Source organism: Centroberyx gerrardi, chromosome 6, assembly GCF_048128805.1.
Source record: "Centroberyx gerrardi isolate f3 chromosome 6, fCenGer3.hap1.cur.20231027, whole genome shotgun sequence".
NCBI classification, from domain to species: domain Eukaryota; kingdom Metazoa; phylum Chordata; class Actinopteri; order Beryciformes; family Berycidae; genus Centroberyx; species Centroberyx gerrardi.
Window position 1 is genome coordinate 14108452 of NC_136002.1, and position 16507 is coordinate 14124958.

General features: G+C 42.4%; 1 protein-coding gene across 2 annotated transcripts in view; it reads left to right on the forward strand.

The window, feature by feature from the left end:
• The window catches only part of agfg1a (ArfGAP with FG repeats 1a), a 30904-nt gene that overhangs the window by 11836 nt on the left and 2561 nt on the right, over window positions 1-16507 (forward strand). Inside the window, exons 3-11 of one of the 2 annotated variants that reach the window (XM_078284127.1) lie at window positions 1782-1897; window positions 3492-3657; window positions 3887-4049; window positions 5745-5864; window positions 8808-9023; window positions 10249-10432; window positions 11439-11518; window positions 13887-13988; window positions 16133-16285. In XM_078284127.1, coding sequence (XP_078140253.1) covers window positions 1782-1897; window positions 3492-3657; window positions 3887-4049; window positions 5745-5864; window positions 8808-9023; window positions 10249-10432; window positions 11439-11518; window positions 13887-13988; window positions 16133-16285 — 1300 coding nt within the window. The remainder of the gene's footprint in view (window positions 1-1781; window positions 1898-3491; window positions 3658-3886; window positions 4050-5744; window positions 5865-8807; window positions 9024-10248; window positions 10433-11438; window positions 11519-13886; window positions 13989-16132; window positions 16286-16507) is intronic. The other variant, XM_078284128.1, reaches the window with a different exon arrangement.

A 16507-nucleotide genomic window follows, 5' to 3' on the forward strand; every position in this document is an offset into this window, starting at 1 on the left:
ATTCAGTGTTTCCCTGAGAATTGTATTCTTGGCAGGGTAGAAAACCCTCTGAAAAAGCATTGTAGATCAGTAAATTGCTAAAACCCCTCCATTGAATCCCTAGATATATCTGTCTAACCCTAGTACAAATCACTTCTGATCATATGATTGGTCCAGAGCCAGCAAGGCAAATGGGTATTGTAGTTGTTGTCATGGAAATGTTGGTACCTGACCTTGAAGAAGTGTATTTCTGAAGACAGAGGTTGAAACATTCATACTCAGTGGCAATTAAAGTCACACAATGAAACATTTTTCTACCCAGAAGAAGACTTTTAGATGCATGGGGGGCTAGTTGAGAAATAATGTGTATTCAATGGAAAGGTACCAAAAAGTATTATTCTCTCTCTCTCTCTCTCTCTCTCTCTCTCTCTCTCTCTCTCTCTCTCTCTCTCTCTCTCTCTCTCTCTCTCTCTCTCTCTCTCTCTCTCTCTCTCTCTCTCTCTCTCTCTCTCTCTCTTTCTCTTTCTGAGATATAAACATCATTTATCAGGACAAATCTTGTCAGTCATCTTCATGTATGTTTCTTTATTTGAAACATACTACTAATGGAATTCAGCACTCTTAGGTTTAGCCTATATGCTAAGTCTCACCTTTCTCTGGCCTTTGGTTTTGGGTAGCATTCCTAAGATATTTGCCTAATCCTGTAAAGTGGGATTTATAGGCTGCGTGCGTGTGTGCACTGAGAATAGGGTGCCGTGCTGTAGACAGAGCTGCTCTTTCAGAGATGGTGCTGCAAGAGCCGCCATGGCTCTCATGCCATACACGCACATTTCAGCTGCTGCTGTTATTTATTTAGCTGGCTTTGGTGCACGCGCGCACACATGGCGCATGCAAGCTCACTCTTTAATCTGCCAAGTTGGATTTTGAATTGAGGTAAGGCTCCACTAAATAATAGGAGTGCTGAAATTCGAAACTGCGCCCTGCTGTTTCTGTTTTTTATTTTTATTTATTTATTTCATTTCCTTGATGTTTTGTATCTGTGTCAGGTGCTCTCTGTGGAAAGAGGAACAAAAAAACTTGAAGGCGGCAGCAGTATTCATATAGCAACCTTGAAGGATTTATGCATCATCTCTAACCTTGAGTCTCCTGCGTGTCTGCCTGCCCTGCCACTTTGCTACAGCTTTTAATAGCCTCTGCTTCCCAGGTGGCATTGCTCTATTTCATACACCGTTTACCAGAAATGGCTCGTGGATGATGGGGCACTTTGGTTCCTCTGTGCAGTATGTGTAAACTGTTGCCTCTTGATTTGAAGATGATGGAGATGAGAGGGGAGAGATTTAGTTATGTGCATCCTTTTTCATTTAGCGCTGTTTGCTTGTAGAGCTGCTTTGTTTTCTGTCCCTAAGAAACCCTGAAATGATTAGAAGTCAGAAGAGAGTGAGCACACATCCAACATCCTGAGGCCAGGTGCTGAATATTAAAGAAGACATGTTTAACAAACAAATAATGGTAACTGCATGGTTGTCTAAGAGGTTTTCAAAAGTTAACAAGTAAAGGAGGTACCACTGTGTAGGTATGTTTGAGCACACTCTTCTGGCCTGTGATGAACCATGTCATCATCATATTTACCTGCGTCTTTTCCTTTCATTCCTATAACAATTCAACATTTTCATGGATGCCCTTTTCACGACTAATGATGGAGGTTGACATGTCCTGAACTGCTTTGGAGCTGTGTTTGCTAAATGGTAAAAGTGTTCTACCAAAATGAAATATCACTTGTCTTTCCACCCTGTTTGTTCTAGGTATGCAAACAGATCTGGCTAGGCCTTTACGATGACAGAACCTCCTCAATACCAGACTTCAGAGAACCTCAGAAAGTCAAGGAGTTCCTTCAAGAGAAATACGAGAAGAAGAGATGGTAAGTTAGTTTTATAAGCTGGCAGAGCGAGGACATGAGCAATCCTCTGGCAGTGTGTAGACATGTAACTTTGTGTTTTGTGTTTTGTTTTTTGTTTTTTGTTTTTTTCTTTTCTTTGCCCTCTAACTGGAATGTCTCATAGGCAGTTCACAGCAGTTGTCCTCAAGCAAGGCACCAGATACCCTTCTTTAAATGCACAGAATGTAGGTCATACGCGTCAAGCTGCTTTAACTGTGAGCCTTTGTTGTTGAATGAAGATATAGGTTAAATTGTGTTCATCTGTGTATGAGATCTTGCCATATTGTTAAGGGTGTGTTGTGATCGTTGCGTGTGATGACTAGTAGGAACAATTATTTCAGACACATGACAGATAAACTAAACAAATGACAGACCTGGACAGACAAGTGGCTGATAGACTGATAGTTCAGTTTAGGGAGGGGTCATAAAAAAACAAATGTTAATTCTCGGGGATCATCAACTTTTTTATTTTTTTTATTTATTTTTTTTACAATATTTTTATTATGCTTTTAAACACAAACACAGACAAATTCAACAATACACAGTGGCCACAAGAACTAAACATCTGACTTAGATCCCTGATACATGACAGGATCATCAACTTTTGAAATTCGTCCATTCGTACATTTTTTGTAAATATTGAGATACATCATTAATATAGGCCTAATTATGAGTGGAACTAACTACATAGTGCTCAAATGGCTGAGTAAGAGCTATGGCTATAAACCAGCCACAAGAGGGCTTCTGGTGTCATTTTAAAAAACCCTCCATGCTCTCTTTTTGCATTCTTTTGTACTCATCCTCTGGTAGCTGCTTTCAGCAGCAATTATCTCATTATCAAAGCCACACAAAAGCCCAGCGTGCGTAAACTTCAAGAAAGTAAAGGGCAAGTTCAATGTAAAGTGTATGGAACAGAGTTGTTGTACCATTGGCACCACAATCATTGTTTTGTTTTCACCTCAAGAATTTTTCCTCCTACATATTAACTTCCAAATAAAAGAAATATATGTTTGAAAATTGGTCAGAATTTGTATCCAGTCACCCACTCAGTCATTACTTAGATTCAGATCATGCTGCCTGTTAAATTACTGAAATCTCTGTGCAGGGAGAGGTGTCTGAACGCCATCAAAACTCTATAGAAACTAAGTTCACACATATGATTGCTCACATTACTTTAGAACAGAGATTAGATTACTTTAGAGCAATAGTGAACATAGATGGTAAAAACATGGATATTGACAGCTACTACCATGTCAAGGAACCTCTTTTCCCTTGGTCCGACCTTATCTTTGCAATATAACACAGTGAGCAACATGCATCTCGTTGCACAACCACATATGACTTCCCCAATCAGCACATTGTTTATTTTTAATATTGTGACTATTTATGTGTTACTTCATGTGCTTGGTCTATTACTCACTCTCTGTGGGGAAAACAGACAATCGTTAATAGACAATAGACAATAATTGTCATTACAAAATTCCAGGACAAATTCAAGTGACAAAAATGTGAAAGTTGAGAGGTTGTCACTTTACAGCAGTACTATATAAGATTGGTTGTGTTAACTGTTTCCCAGGTACGTACCCCCTGAGCAGGCCAAGGTGGTGGCATCGGTCCACGCCTCCATCTCTGGCTCCTCAAACAGCAGCACTAGCAGCACCCCGGAGGTCAGACCGCTCAAATCGCTGCTGGGGGAGTCGGCTCCCTCCCTCCACCTCAACAAGAACACCCCACCTAATCAGGTAAGATTTATGCAGTACACACATATGCATGCATATGTGGCAAATCTGAAATCTGTGTCAGAAATTACCTTTTTGGATGTCTGCTGAGGAAGATGAGGAGTTGCCTATTGTAACTGATAAGGTTCTATTTGATAGATAAGATATAGACACATAGATGCACACCCAGACATATGCATGCTCACCCACCCATTTATACACTCTTTTCAAATATGTCTCTTGTGTCCGCCAGTCTCCAGTGGTGAGCCGTGGACAGGTCCATCAGCAGCAGTTCCATGACAAGAAGTTTGACCTCCTCAGTGACCTGGGTGGAGACATCTTTGCTGCCCTGCCCAATCAGAACGCAGGCGCCAGCGCCAGTTTCGCTAACTTTGCACATTTCAACAGCCACCCAAGTAAGGAACAATTTGAATGATTGATTTAAATGATTGATTGACTGATTGAAAAATTGTGTGTCAGTGCATCCGAGGGCATAGCATATTAAAGCATCAGTGTGATCCCTGATGTACTAGAGTTACATTTGTAACCAGTGTAAACAACACGCTTCAAGGAGTTGGGACTTTTCCCTTACCACAGATGCAGTTTTAATGCACAATTAAACAGTGAGCTTTCTTGACCTAGTTAAGCGCTGAGTTCCAGTCCCAGTCACATTTTTCACAGGCTCTGAGCCAGGGGTGTCAAACCATGAGCCATGGAGTATGGAGGTTTTCATTCCAACCAAAGACGGCTCACTTCACTTTCTGCCTGTAAAAACATTTTAGAAGCTACGGTACCTCTGTCTACAGTTCTATGCTCTTGAATGCAGCCTTACGTTCACACGAGATTGTGCCTTTCACGTTGAATGAATCACGTTGTTGTGTGGGGGCTACATTAGTTGACGAAGAGGAGACACCATCCCAGCCTTATATCCACCAAAAAGCTCCTTACCATTCCACCCCTAATTTCTGGTTGAAGGTGTGCTAATTAGTCAAATCACCTGGTGTAGTCTTTGGTTGGATTGAAAACCAGCATACTCAGTCCTCCATGGCACTGGTTCTCAATCCTATTCCTCAGGACCCAGAGTACTGCTGATTTTGTATCATACCAGGTAGTTGATCACAGTTCATTGCATTAACCTGGCATCCCAGGTGTTACAGTGCTACACTGCTCCATGGCAAAGGGTTTGACACCCATGTTCTGAGCCTCTGAGGAAAATCTTTATATTGGAGATGTGTCCTTGCCAGCTTACTTTATTTGGGGGGGAAATTGGAATTGTAACAAATTACAGCTGAACCTGGTCAAAATCTGCACCCATGGTTTGCATCCATCATGCATAATGTACCCCTTTTTTGTGGAGAAAAACATGGTGAATGTGGTGGATCCTGGGCTTAACGTACAGTTGCTGCCATTTATAATGCTCAAGGCCTGATATCATGGCACCTGAGATAGCAATATGCTGATTGGAGATGCATTTTATTTTAACACCTAAACTCATGGAAAAATTATCTAACAGATTCTGCATGATCCAGAAATTTTAATTGCCAGCAACCATGTACTTCAGTGGTTGTAAAACATTGCCATACATTATGAAATAGTATCAGAGGTGCTATGGACAAACACATCTCCATGGTTACTAATGCCCATAACATAAAGCTGTTAGTGTTTGCTTCCCGTGGAGGATAATGTCCTCTCATTTCCTCCTCTAAGAGCCATCAAGACTCACCCTTAATGCAGTGAACAAAGAGTCATTGACACATTTCCACTCAGCAAGCATGAGCACAGATGTACATCTCTGAGATTAATGACGTGCGTAGTACTAAGTACACACAGCCTTGTATCCTATGTGGTCAGCAAGTGGTCCAGACAGTGTCCCGTGGGAGAGGGTGAACGTCATAGTATTCCAACCACCTTCACAGCCACTGTCTTTCATTGTCATCTGATTATCTCTCATATTTAGCACATAAGTCATTGTGTTTGTATCTGAGTCTGTCATCCATGCCTTTGTTCATCATATGTGTAAATCCATCGTTGACCATCTCATCCATTGTTTTCCTCTCATTGTCCTTTTTGTTGATCTGTCTGTCCGAACCTCATCCTGACACCACTTCCAGCGACGCAGAATGCCAAGGCAAATGCAGACTTTGCAAACTTTGATGCGTTCGGGAGCACTTCTGGGTCAACTGGTGCTTTCCCCTCCGCACCGCAAGCCCAGTTCCAACCCTCAAACACAGGTAGAGCAAGATCCATTCACTGCACAAACACCGGCATATCACACTCACAGGAAGATGTTAGCTTGCATAACTGTGTAGACACATGCACATAGTAGATGCACATATAAACACAGACATAAACACCTATTCACATAAATCACATTGTCAACCATGTGTCCTGTCATTTCATTGAGTCCATTTTGTTGCTCTCTGTGTTTTGACTGCTGTCACACTCATTCTCTGCCTCAAACTGCAGCCTGTGTGTACTATCCATTCATTATGTATCCAATTTGCAGGGCCCCAGAGTGTGACCATATGGTTACATTTTGTGATGCTTGTTTTCCCGGTAGTGGCACTGAAGTTTTACCAGTGCAACCAACAAGCTAAGACAAATCAGAAATTTTGATTCACAATTTCCCCTTAGAAATAAAAAAACACTAAAGCATTTTATGGTTTTCTAAAGCTATTAAAGAATGTAGCTGGTAGATCTCTGTGCATAACTGCTGTCAAATCCCATTGGTCTCTCCCAGTAGGTAATCAAATTCTTTGTAAACTGTCTGATGAATGTAATTTGGCTAGGTCACACATTCAAACTAGTACTTGCTAACCAAAGCTAAAAATGCAATGAACCAATGCATTAGTCTACACTACCAAAAGCATAAAATCATTGTATATTTATTTCAGTGATTTTCTGCTTTGGGTTGTGTAGGCTAAAACATTGGTGTTTCACTTTGGCGCAGTCAGAACATGGCCTATATGCGCAGCCCGAATGTAGTAAATGCAAAGTAGGAAACTGTTGTGGGTATATGGTAATCTATCTTGCGTCGATAAGAATCTATTTTGGACACAACTTAACCTTTTAAAAAAAACTATTTAAAAGGTGTCAATCAGCCAATGGTGATATGGCTTTTTGATTTGTGGAGTAACACTACCAGAAACTAATGTTGCATTCAGGTGTTGTCAGAACTATTGTAATTAACATTTGAGGGAATTCTGACTGGGAAAGTGGGAAATGTCTGTGATACAAGAGTTGCTGTGATGTGATGTTTAGTGGGTTGAGAGCATGGACGCCGTACCAACAACCGATGGTTCAAGTGATATATTTGATCAATTTTAGGCCTTGAGGCACATTCTCTGCATTTTGTTGATGTAGCACAATGACACAATCTCGGTACAACAACATTAATTTCCATGGGCAACATATTTCAGTAGACAACCTATTAATTACTGTCTGTGAAGCAGTATCAAGAGAGAAATATTGGTGTCACCCAATTATCTGCTAGTGCCAACAATTTTAGTTGTAAAAAATTAGCCTGAAGCCCTGCATTTTGTCAGTGTTATTTGTTTTCAGTGAATCGTGATCTCTATGTGCTACTGTCTATCCACTATTGCCACACCTGTCTCTGTCATCCTGGCCCATAGTCCCCGTCTGAGTTCCTCATGCAGTAATACTGCATACTTTATCTTAAAATGCCAAGACCTTATACTCTGCAGTGACTGGCTGCCTGTCTAAAACCAAAGAAAAGGTTATATATTCCACAATGCCCCCTGCTGGAGATGCTGTATGTTAATAATTACCATTGTGTGCAGCTGCACAGTGACCTCTTAATGTCTATTGGTTGATGGATAAAGCACCTCAGCTCTCTCGCTCTCTCGCTCTCTCGCTCTGTGGGATAATCCCTCTCTCATAGACACTAACTGACTGTGCTGCCTGCCTGGCCTCAGCCGCCCATTCACTCTGTCTCATGTGTTTTCGTCTTTTTGCTTCAGCAGTAGTTGGTTTGCTTGTACTTCACACTTTTTGTTTTTACTTGTGGGTTAGTTGATATTTTTTTCTTTTGTTTCTCCACCCTGTCTCACACCGCTCATTCCCCCATCTCTCCCTCCCTCCCTCTTTGATTTTGGCTGCCAGCGTTCACTGTACTCTCATCCAGCCGCAGTGTGGGTGAGTTTGCTACTGCTCTGCCTCTCCTGGGTGCACACAGTAAGTCTCTCTCTGGGCTCGCCCTTTTAACAGCTTCCACCCTCTCCACTGACTGTGTGTGTGTCTCCCAGATCCTCCTCTCTCTGGATGTAATGTATGTCTCTGCATGCACCTGCTTTTGTATGTCTGAAAATCACTCTTAGAATCACAGTTGACAATCTCTATGGTTCACAACAGGTAGATAATGTACTTTGATTATTATTATCACTATTAAGAGACACTATGATGGATAGAACCAATGAAAGGACTTAAGAGCAGTGCTATCAGTGCATCAAGGAATTTGTTTTAATGAGACCAGTGCTCTAGCTGGATTTCTTTCTCAGAATTGTTTTTGTCCAAACATCAAAGAAACGGAATAAAATGAATAATATATGTGAGACTATGGTAACTGCTGTGTTCTAGAGCACTGATTCCCATATTAGACCATGCCGACTTGCTCAGAGTTTGACTGAAACTTGCAGTCTTCAGTTGAGTGTCTACTGGTCTACTCATTACTGAACTCAGTCCCACAGGCCTCCAGAGTGGTTGACAAACCACAGTTCTTTTCCATTGAGCTATCCAGTTATTTTTTAATGTGTTTCTACATGTGGTCTGTTATGTCTGTAACTACCATGGCATTGATCCGTAGTATGGTGCTGAACTCAAATCTAGCCCAGGCACCACGAGGAAGTTGCTATTGTGCATATAATTTCCTTTTAACACAAATAAAATGGTAATTTTTGCCTTCCTTAGGGTTCATAGGTAAATGGAGAGCCAGTACAGTGCAGTGCTGCAGAGGACATACTTTGGTAGTACTGCTATGTATCGTATAGATAATGTCGTTGAGTGTCCCAGCCCCAGCCTGGCCCCACCCCGGGTTTAGCCCCCCTGCAGCTTCTTCTCTCCTTCTCCATCCACTAGGGAATGGTACTGTTGATGCTACTCAGAACCACCAACCCAAGGCCCCTCTTGTGACTCTGTAATTTCTCTCTCTCATGCAGGTAGCGCCTCAGGGGGACTAGCAAATGCCAATTTTGCAAATTTTGACAACTTCCCCAAATCGTGTAGCGCTGACTTTGGATCCTTCAGTTCCTCCTCCCAGAGTAACTCCACAGGAGCTGCCAGAGATGCTGTAGAGAGTACTAGCATCCCTGCTGATAGATACGCAGCCCTGGCTGACCTGGATAACATGTTTAGCTCAGCCGAAATGGAGCAAGGTAAACTTCTCCTGCATAGCCTGTTTCACAGATCTTAAGATGTCCTGGGGATAGGTGTTGACAGATTAGGAATTTGACAAAACTGGACAATATGGATTACAGGCGCTTAGGTCCTTATTATTCTGGTTGCTACTACAGGGCCAGGCCGGCCATGGCTATGGTTTACATATTATTTATGTGACCCAATTTTCCCCCAAAACAGCATTTCTGTGGTTGATTTTGCATCTTCTTGCCAAACAGAGATGATTAGAGAATTGAGTCACATTTTCAAGCAAACATGTACTCCTTTTGATTCCGTATCATTTTATTTTCAGCTGAGCCTAGGCTTAGTTGTGTTTTGAGATGGCCCTCCCCAGGTCTATCCCCTGGCCTCAGAGTTAGTGAATCAGCCTGTACCCACATGGTGGAGCTGCCACCCTGTCCAAAATAATGTAATCTCCGTTAGTTTCATTGGAGAGTTTTAAGCCCCTTTCAAACAGAGAACTCAGCAAAAAGTCATTGTTGGAAATGCGGCATTGCTTGCTTCAAACCCATTCACGCTGCCTTTAGCAAGCCATCAGTGTGCTAGCTTGTATCCTTTCACACGCAATCACTACGGCTTTTGTTGCTAAGCAGTGCAAGACATGCACAATCGTGTATTTACACTGGTCAGCTGTTAAAGATGGTGCCGGCTATAGCAGAAGTTTCCCTTACGTTTTTTATATCTTTATATCCGTATCTACAGGCACGGGCTAGTAAGTAAACATGAACAAGGTTTTAACATATATTTTGATGTATGATGGTTTCTGATTGGTTACCTTTGCGATATAGCGCAACAGGCCACAACGTATATCACGCAATGCGGAAAAAAGATGTCTTTTAAAGTAGTCTTTTCACGCAGCACAAAAAGCTGGCTTTGAACCAGCTTCATGACTAGGTTAGAAGGCCGCTTATTGGTGTCTGACATATGCTTCTCTGACCCTTTCACAGATCTCAAAGCTGCCAGTTAGCTGGCTTCAAGATAGCTTTTTTCATCTGTGTGAAAGGGGCTTCAATGTCACATGATCTAAATGTTGTCTAAACGTTGAACATTTATGCTCCATTATTTTTTTATAGGTTGAATATGGCAACTTTCTCTGGACCAACGTTTTTTTTTTTTGTTTGTGTCTTGGCAAATCCACTTGCTGGATTGGTTGAATTGGAGGTGGATTGAACCAAGCTCTGCTGGAATGTGCTTGTATTCCAGGGGGTGGTATTCCTGGCGGGGTGAGCGCAGCTGCGGCGTCAACAGGAGTTGGTGGTCTGCCTCAGAGCCAGCCAGCAGCGTTGGCAGGGGGGGACCGCTATGCCGCACTAGCCGAGCTTGATAACGTCTTCAGCCCCTCAGCCCCCTCCACCAGTGTTTACAACACCACCAGCACCTCACAAGGGTGAGACACTATACACACACACGCACACACCACAGTAAGCCTTTTGCTACATAGCTACTCTTCTCTCTTCCATGCTCACTCTCCTTTTGTAACTACTTTCCTCTATCTATATTAATAAAGTATCCACGGATTAAAGTTTTCCACTTCACAACGGATTTCTGTCATTTGGATTCCAGAGAGAGACGATATCAGATCAGTGTAGATCTGCAAAAAAAGGAATGGGATCTTTTCATCAAGTAGTGACTGTGTGTGTGTGTGTGTGTGTGTGTGTGTGTGTGTGTGTGTGTGTTTGAGATGGTCAAATACATTCGGGCATCACCTGACTGATCTACAAATCACTTCCCATCCAAAATATCAAGCCTACCATGTTTAATTGCCAATAACAACTGTAACTACATAAAGTACCAGTTACTGAGTCCTTTCCAGTTGGCTGCTTTTTTTAGTTTTTGTTTTGGGATATTCTCCTCAGTCTGATCGCTACACTGATGTTGGGAGCTTTGTAGTTATGCATTAGACAGACTTACCTCCACACTTGGTTTTAGTGTTGCACCAGTGCATCGCATCCAATCTGACAGAGTCTCGGTTGTGGAAATAAAAGTGAAAATTTAAATTCTACGGAATGCTCCAAATGTCTTGCTTGTGTTTGTAACTGTGTTCTAAATTCTAAAATTGCACAACATTCGGATATAAGGTGAATATGAGTGCAGTGCCACCCACAGACTGATGCATTCTAACATACTTTCAATCCCAGACTTGCCTTGAGAAATATCCGCTCATCTCTGTCTCTCTCACTACTTAATGATACAAAATGTTTTTATTTCTTATGTCATAGTGATGTTCATATCAGTGTTCCTATATTAGTAGTTAATGTATTTATTGATATGCACATATTCTTGCTGTTGTATTCAAACCATTGGAGTCTATCATGTTCCTTTGTGTAGTGGATTCTCATCCTTCCTTGCTGGCTGCCCTGATGAGTCAATGTGTTGATTTTGTTGCATTGCAGGGGGATGTTTGGCTCGGGGACGGGGGTGTCAACAGTCCAGGCACAGCAGGCTCTGCCCAGCATGCCCCAAGGTTTTGCAGGTAAGTGAACCTACAGGCTGTTTTCTAATGTCGGGGTAATCTTTGTCTCAATTAGACAGACTTTTTTCCAAACACTTTGTTTTAGCTTTGGTCTTTTGGTTGTCTGCATGCTAGCTTACGTAGTGTCTGCGCTGGCTGAAGAGAACGAATATCAGCTGGGGTCCCAAATCTATTAGTTTCATATCATATGACAGTATAGACCAGGGTTCCCCAATTAGTTTTCCCCAAGGGCCAAATTATGTCAAGCATGCCAAGCCAAGGGCCAAAACGTCCGTGTTTTTTTTTCCATTGCGCCAATAAAAGTTGTTTTATGTGCAGATGTTGTTGTTGCTGCTATTACCATTATTATTGTTATTATTATGGTGGTGGTTGTGGTGGTGGTCGTGGTAATAATTTAGGCCTGGGATTCTGAAAGCCTGTGTTGAGGGTCACACAAGAAAATGAAGACTTGTATTTTGAGTTATGATGTTTTAGGATTGAGTTATGACATGGGATTAGTTTGGTAAAATGCCATCTAATCAAACCATCAAACATGGGTCTGAAAGTATGAATCATGACCTGAAATGACTCTTATCTTTAAATCTGGCAAAAACATATGAAGCTAAATAAATGTTATGATGACAGTTGACCATACGCGGCGCTGTGGGTGGGCCTAGGTGGGCCTGGGCCCACCCACTTGGAACCCAGGCCCACCCAATCACGAGACTTAACACAATTTCGTCATGTAAACACTCATTCCGATCACTTTCTTTGGTTGGACTTTTTTTTTTTACACATTTGACATAAGTAACGTCAATTCCGTTCTCTATTTTTCCGGGAGAATTTGAATGGATGTGCTTGTTATGAACCCCGGGGCGCTCGGGCTTGATGTTGGCGGCGCAGCCCATTTTTATATCAAGTGCTGACTCCTAACCGGGCCAGTTTCGGTGTGCGGCGGTGAAAATTACAAATGGACCCAGTCAGTGCGGGGTCAAAACAAAACGTCTTTTTCTGACACTAATGGAGTCGTATGTTGTGATAAAACTGTTGCTTTATCAGAAAGACAGCAGTAAATCAACATGTTATGACAGGTGCGTTCACGTAAGTGCCAATGGGTCGGCGCGGGCCAGACATTTGGCTCTCGCCTGTTGGGGATCGTATCCGGAGTGAGTTGTGATGCACAGTTTTGAGTTCTTGGTATAATTGTTTGTTGATACAATTCAGTGTCTGAACTGCTGAGCGGGTCGTTCCAAGCCAGCATTGTCAGACGTCCCATTAGCCTGTTGTTGAAATCAATAGGGACTTGAGAAATTATTGAGTAATGTTGGGGTAAGGATAAGCCAAAGCGTAGATGCAGGATAGTGTAGGTGACTTAATCTGTATTTGATGTTGTATTTGATGTTGCTGGAGTTGTCGTGGGCCTAATTCAATGAAACATCAGTGATGGGAGGGGCCCACTTGGTAACTTCAGCGACATTCCCACACTCACACACTCAACCCGCTGAAGGTGGCTGGTGAATGGTGCTGCCTGTCCTGATGGTCCTGTAGATGTAAGACACGTAGCCGGATGTCTGCTATAGTCACCAACATTTGTGGATTAGTGCATCATTATATACATGTGTATTTGTACTGTACTGTAAGTATTGGCTAAACTCAGAAAGGTCCTGCTGAAGTCATTTGTCAAGTGGGAATAAAGCTAGACTAAACATTCAGGCAGTGTTTGCTCAACCAATACCAACAAATCTGGGTACTAATTAGTTAGATAGACATTTACATATACAGTATATTTTATTAATCCTGTTGGGAAATTGGTGTGTCACCAGCAGCTTGGGTGAACAAGCTGCTAGGCTACAATGTAAACTATCATTATGAAACCCAGTCCACATCGGAATCCCGGTTATGGGCATATACTCCACTGGTGCAGCACAAAAATCATTGTGTAGTTTGCATTTTTCATTTATCCTACAGCCATAACCGTAGTGGTTTGCATAGAAGGTAATGGCAGGTTATTAGCCTAAAACATTGTGTGTGTGTGTGTGTGTGTGTGTGTGTGTGTGTGTGTGTGTGTGTGTGTGTGTGTGTGTGTGTGTGTGTGTGTGTTAAAAGAAAATGGCAAATGCACAGTGACCTAACATAGTTCCCCTTATCTTTGCCAGAACTGTCTTTCCCAAAAACCTCTTAGCACTAAAAGATAAGATCTTTGTTCCAGTGATTTGAAGTGGGGGGGTATTTTCAGTATATTGAAATGCTTTTGGGGAATCCTCCCTAGAGCAGATTCAGTGTTTTTATTTTTACCATGTTGCTGTTTTCCTTTAACGTTCAATTTGTTGCTCTGTTTCACACTGCACTCTCATGTTTGATGTCTTCGTACCTTTCCCCATCTCCCCAGCTCCATCGACTAACCCCTTTGTTGCTGCTGGAGTTGCCCCTGCAGCAGCACCCACCAACCCCTTCCAGAGCAACGGGAGAGCGGCAGCTGTGGCAGCAGCAGGTGTGTGTTTGTTTGTGTGTGTGTATTTGTGTGTGCGTGCAGCATTTATAGTACACCACAGAATTAACTTAGTGAATTGAGACAACAATAGTGGCAGATCAAAATTATTTACACAACTGAATCTATGGGTACAAAGATGATGGGCAAGATGGGTGTGTCTTACAGTAGGTGTATCTATGTTAGTGAATAAGAGAGCAAATGTAACGGTGTGCAAGGTGGGACTCAAGTGTCTGTCTAATTGCTCTTGCCATGCTGGACAGGTGTGATGGGGGTTCTTCATGGGCAGGGTTATCCTCCCGCTCATATTGGTAGGTCCCCTCCTGTCCTCCCTCTGCTCCCCTTTTGCTCTCCTGCGCCTTGCTCTGCGGTGCATACTTGTTCCTAAAGTTCCTAAATGTCTAGCAGGAAAATGTTGGAGAGGTCAACATAGTCACAAGATCCAGGAATGGAGGTGTGACATTCAGTGAGAATGTTTTTGTAAAATCTAAGTGTAGGAGAGAAGGTTAAGTTGAGCCTGTGCACCAAGCATACCACCACTAAGCATACCACCATACAAATAATTATGTGATCATAGATCTAGGAAGAATAATTCATTTCCTTGAATCTGTGATGGAGGAGAGCACATGGATAAAGTGTTAAGAGAGCCAGCTATGCTGGACTTACCCCTACCCTAGGTAAGTTGAGACCTACTTGTTGTTGTACTTCTAAAAGTGTATCAGCTACACAAAATGCTTTGATTTCCATGGATGCCCTACAAGTTCAAGTATAGATAGCAAATATTGTTTGAAATAAATACACATTCTGCCGTAGTAGCACAAAATGTAGTGTCTCATCTAACCCCATTCTCCCCTACATATTATATCCTGAGTCCTGGGCTTCTGTGACTCAATTGATGATAATGGCTTCTCCTACATTTTCCTTTTATCTGTTGGCAAGATACATAAAAATCTCTGCCGCTTAGTTTGATGACCAACTATGCGCAGTAAAGCGCATACCAAATCAGCTAGCCATTTAGCAAGCTTGGCAGTGTCATAAAATGCTTCATTCAGTGAATATACCCATCAAAACATAACGATCGGAAATCCCTCTAATGCACTGGAAAATGGATGGTGGTTGGAGCGGGCCGCCTTAATTAAGTCTTAAGTCTTGAACCTGGTTGCATTTGCTAACATTTTGGATAGATTTGAACTCCAGTCATTGGCTTTGTTGAATAGGCATTGAATGAAGCACCAGGCATTGCATTGCTTGTTTGCCAGCTGACTGTCTTCCTCACTGTTGTTTTGATTCCACTTGTTGCACTGTGGAAACGTCGTGGTCCATTGGGGCTGCACTTACTGCGCAGTGGTATTTTCAGCCTCATGTCTGACTCATGAGCAATCCCTCCTTTTTCTTAAAGCCTGTCTAGGAGACAATCCTCATGTAAATATGCATGCGTTTAAACTGTGCTCCAACACAAATACATATTCCATGAGATTCTGAATCAGACTTCCAGCAGGAAAAAGTTGGATAGGTCAATTTTGCCATAGGGAGCCAGACTGTGGGGTACAACATCACACATGCAGTTATTCACCTGTTAAAGGGTGGGTGACATGTCGCAAACCAGCCGAAATGTGTATGTGTCATATCCCTAACTCTGACTCTGGCAGCAATAATGTTCTTTCTTGCTCCTTCCACTGCAGCTATTTCTCATTGTTGCCCTGCCCCTGCCTCTCAGACTTTACCCCACCCTGACCCCTGCTGGCCAGTAGACTTTTCCATGATACCCAGTTGTTCATCCTCCTACTCGCCTAAGTTGACTCATATTGCCCTCTAACAAACTTTTAAATAAGACCCTCTTACTAATACTTTGCTCTTCTGTGTTTTTCTGCTGATGTTGCCATTACTGTGTGCCAGCTTCTGTGTGGAGTAACATTTTATGGACAAAAGTCTGTGTGTGTGTGTGTGCAGTGAAATTCATGTCATGATTTACGAAAAAATAAATAAATAAAGCAATAGGTGCAAACTTCCGAACAAATTTGTCACACCTGTCCTGGAAGTAGTAGCAGCTGTCTAGCATGTGTATGTGTATACTGCTGAGATGTTTCTAGATTTTGTTGAGACTTATCTAGGCCTGTGTAACCCATCCCTCTCCTGCTGTGTTGCAGCCTCGTTTGGTACAGGCTCCATGAGCATGCCAGCTGGATTTGGGAATGCTGCAGCCTACAACCTCCCCACCAGCTTTAGCGGAACCTTCCAGCAACCCTTTCCTGGCCAGGGCCCCTTCCCCCAGCCTCCAGCATATCCCCAGCAACCCAACGGTGTGTGTGCAGTGCGTATAGATGGAAGCACTTAGGAACTGATATGCGACTATGCTTACATGCAAGCTTGAAACTAGCGGATTCCTTTACCTTATCTGACTGAATACTTGTCACATTGTTGCATTGTTGGGTTATCTGTTACTGTCACTTACATTAAAAATATCACTCAATTTGCAGTCAGGTTACAGACCCTTTTCACAAACATGGATGACATACTTCCTC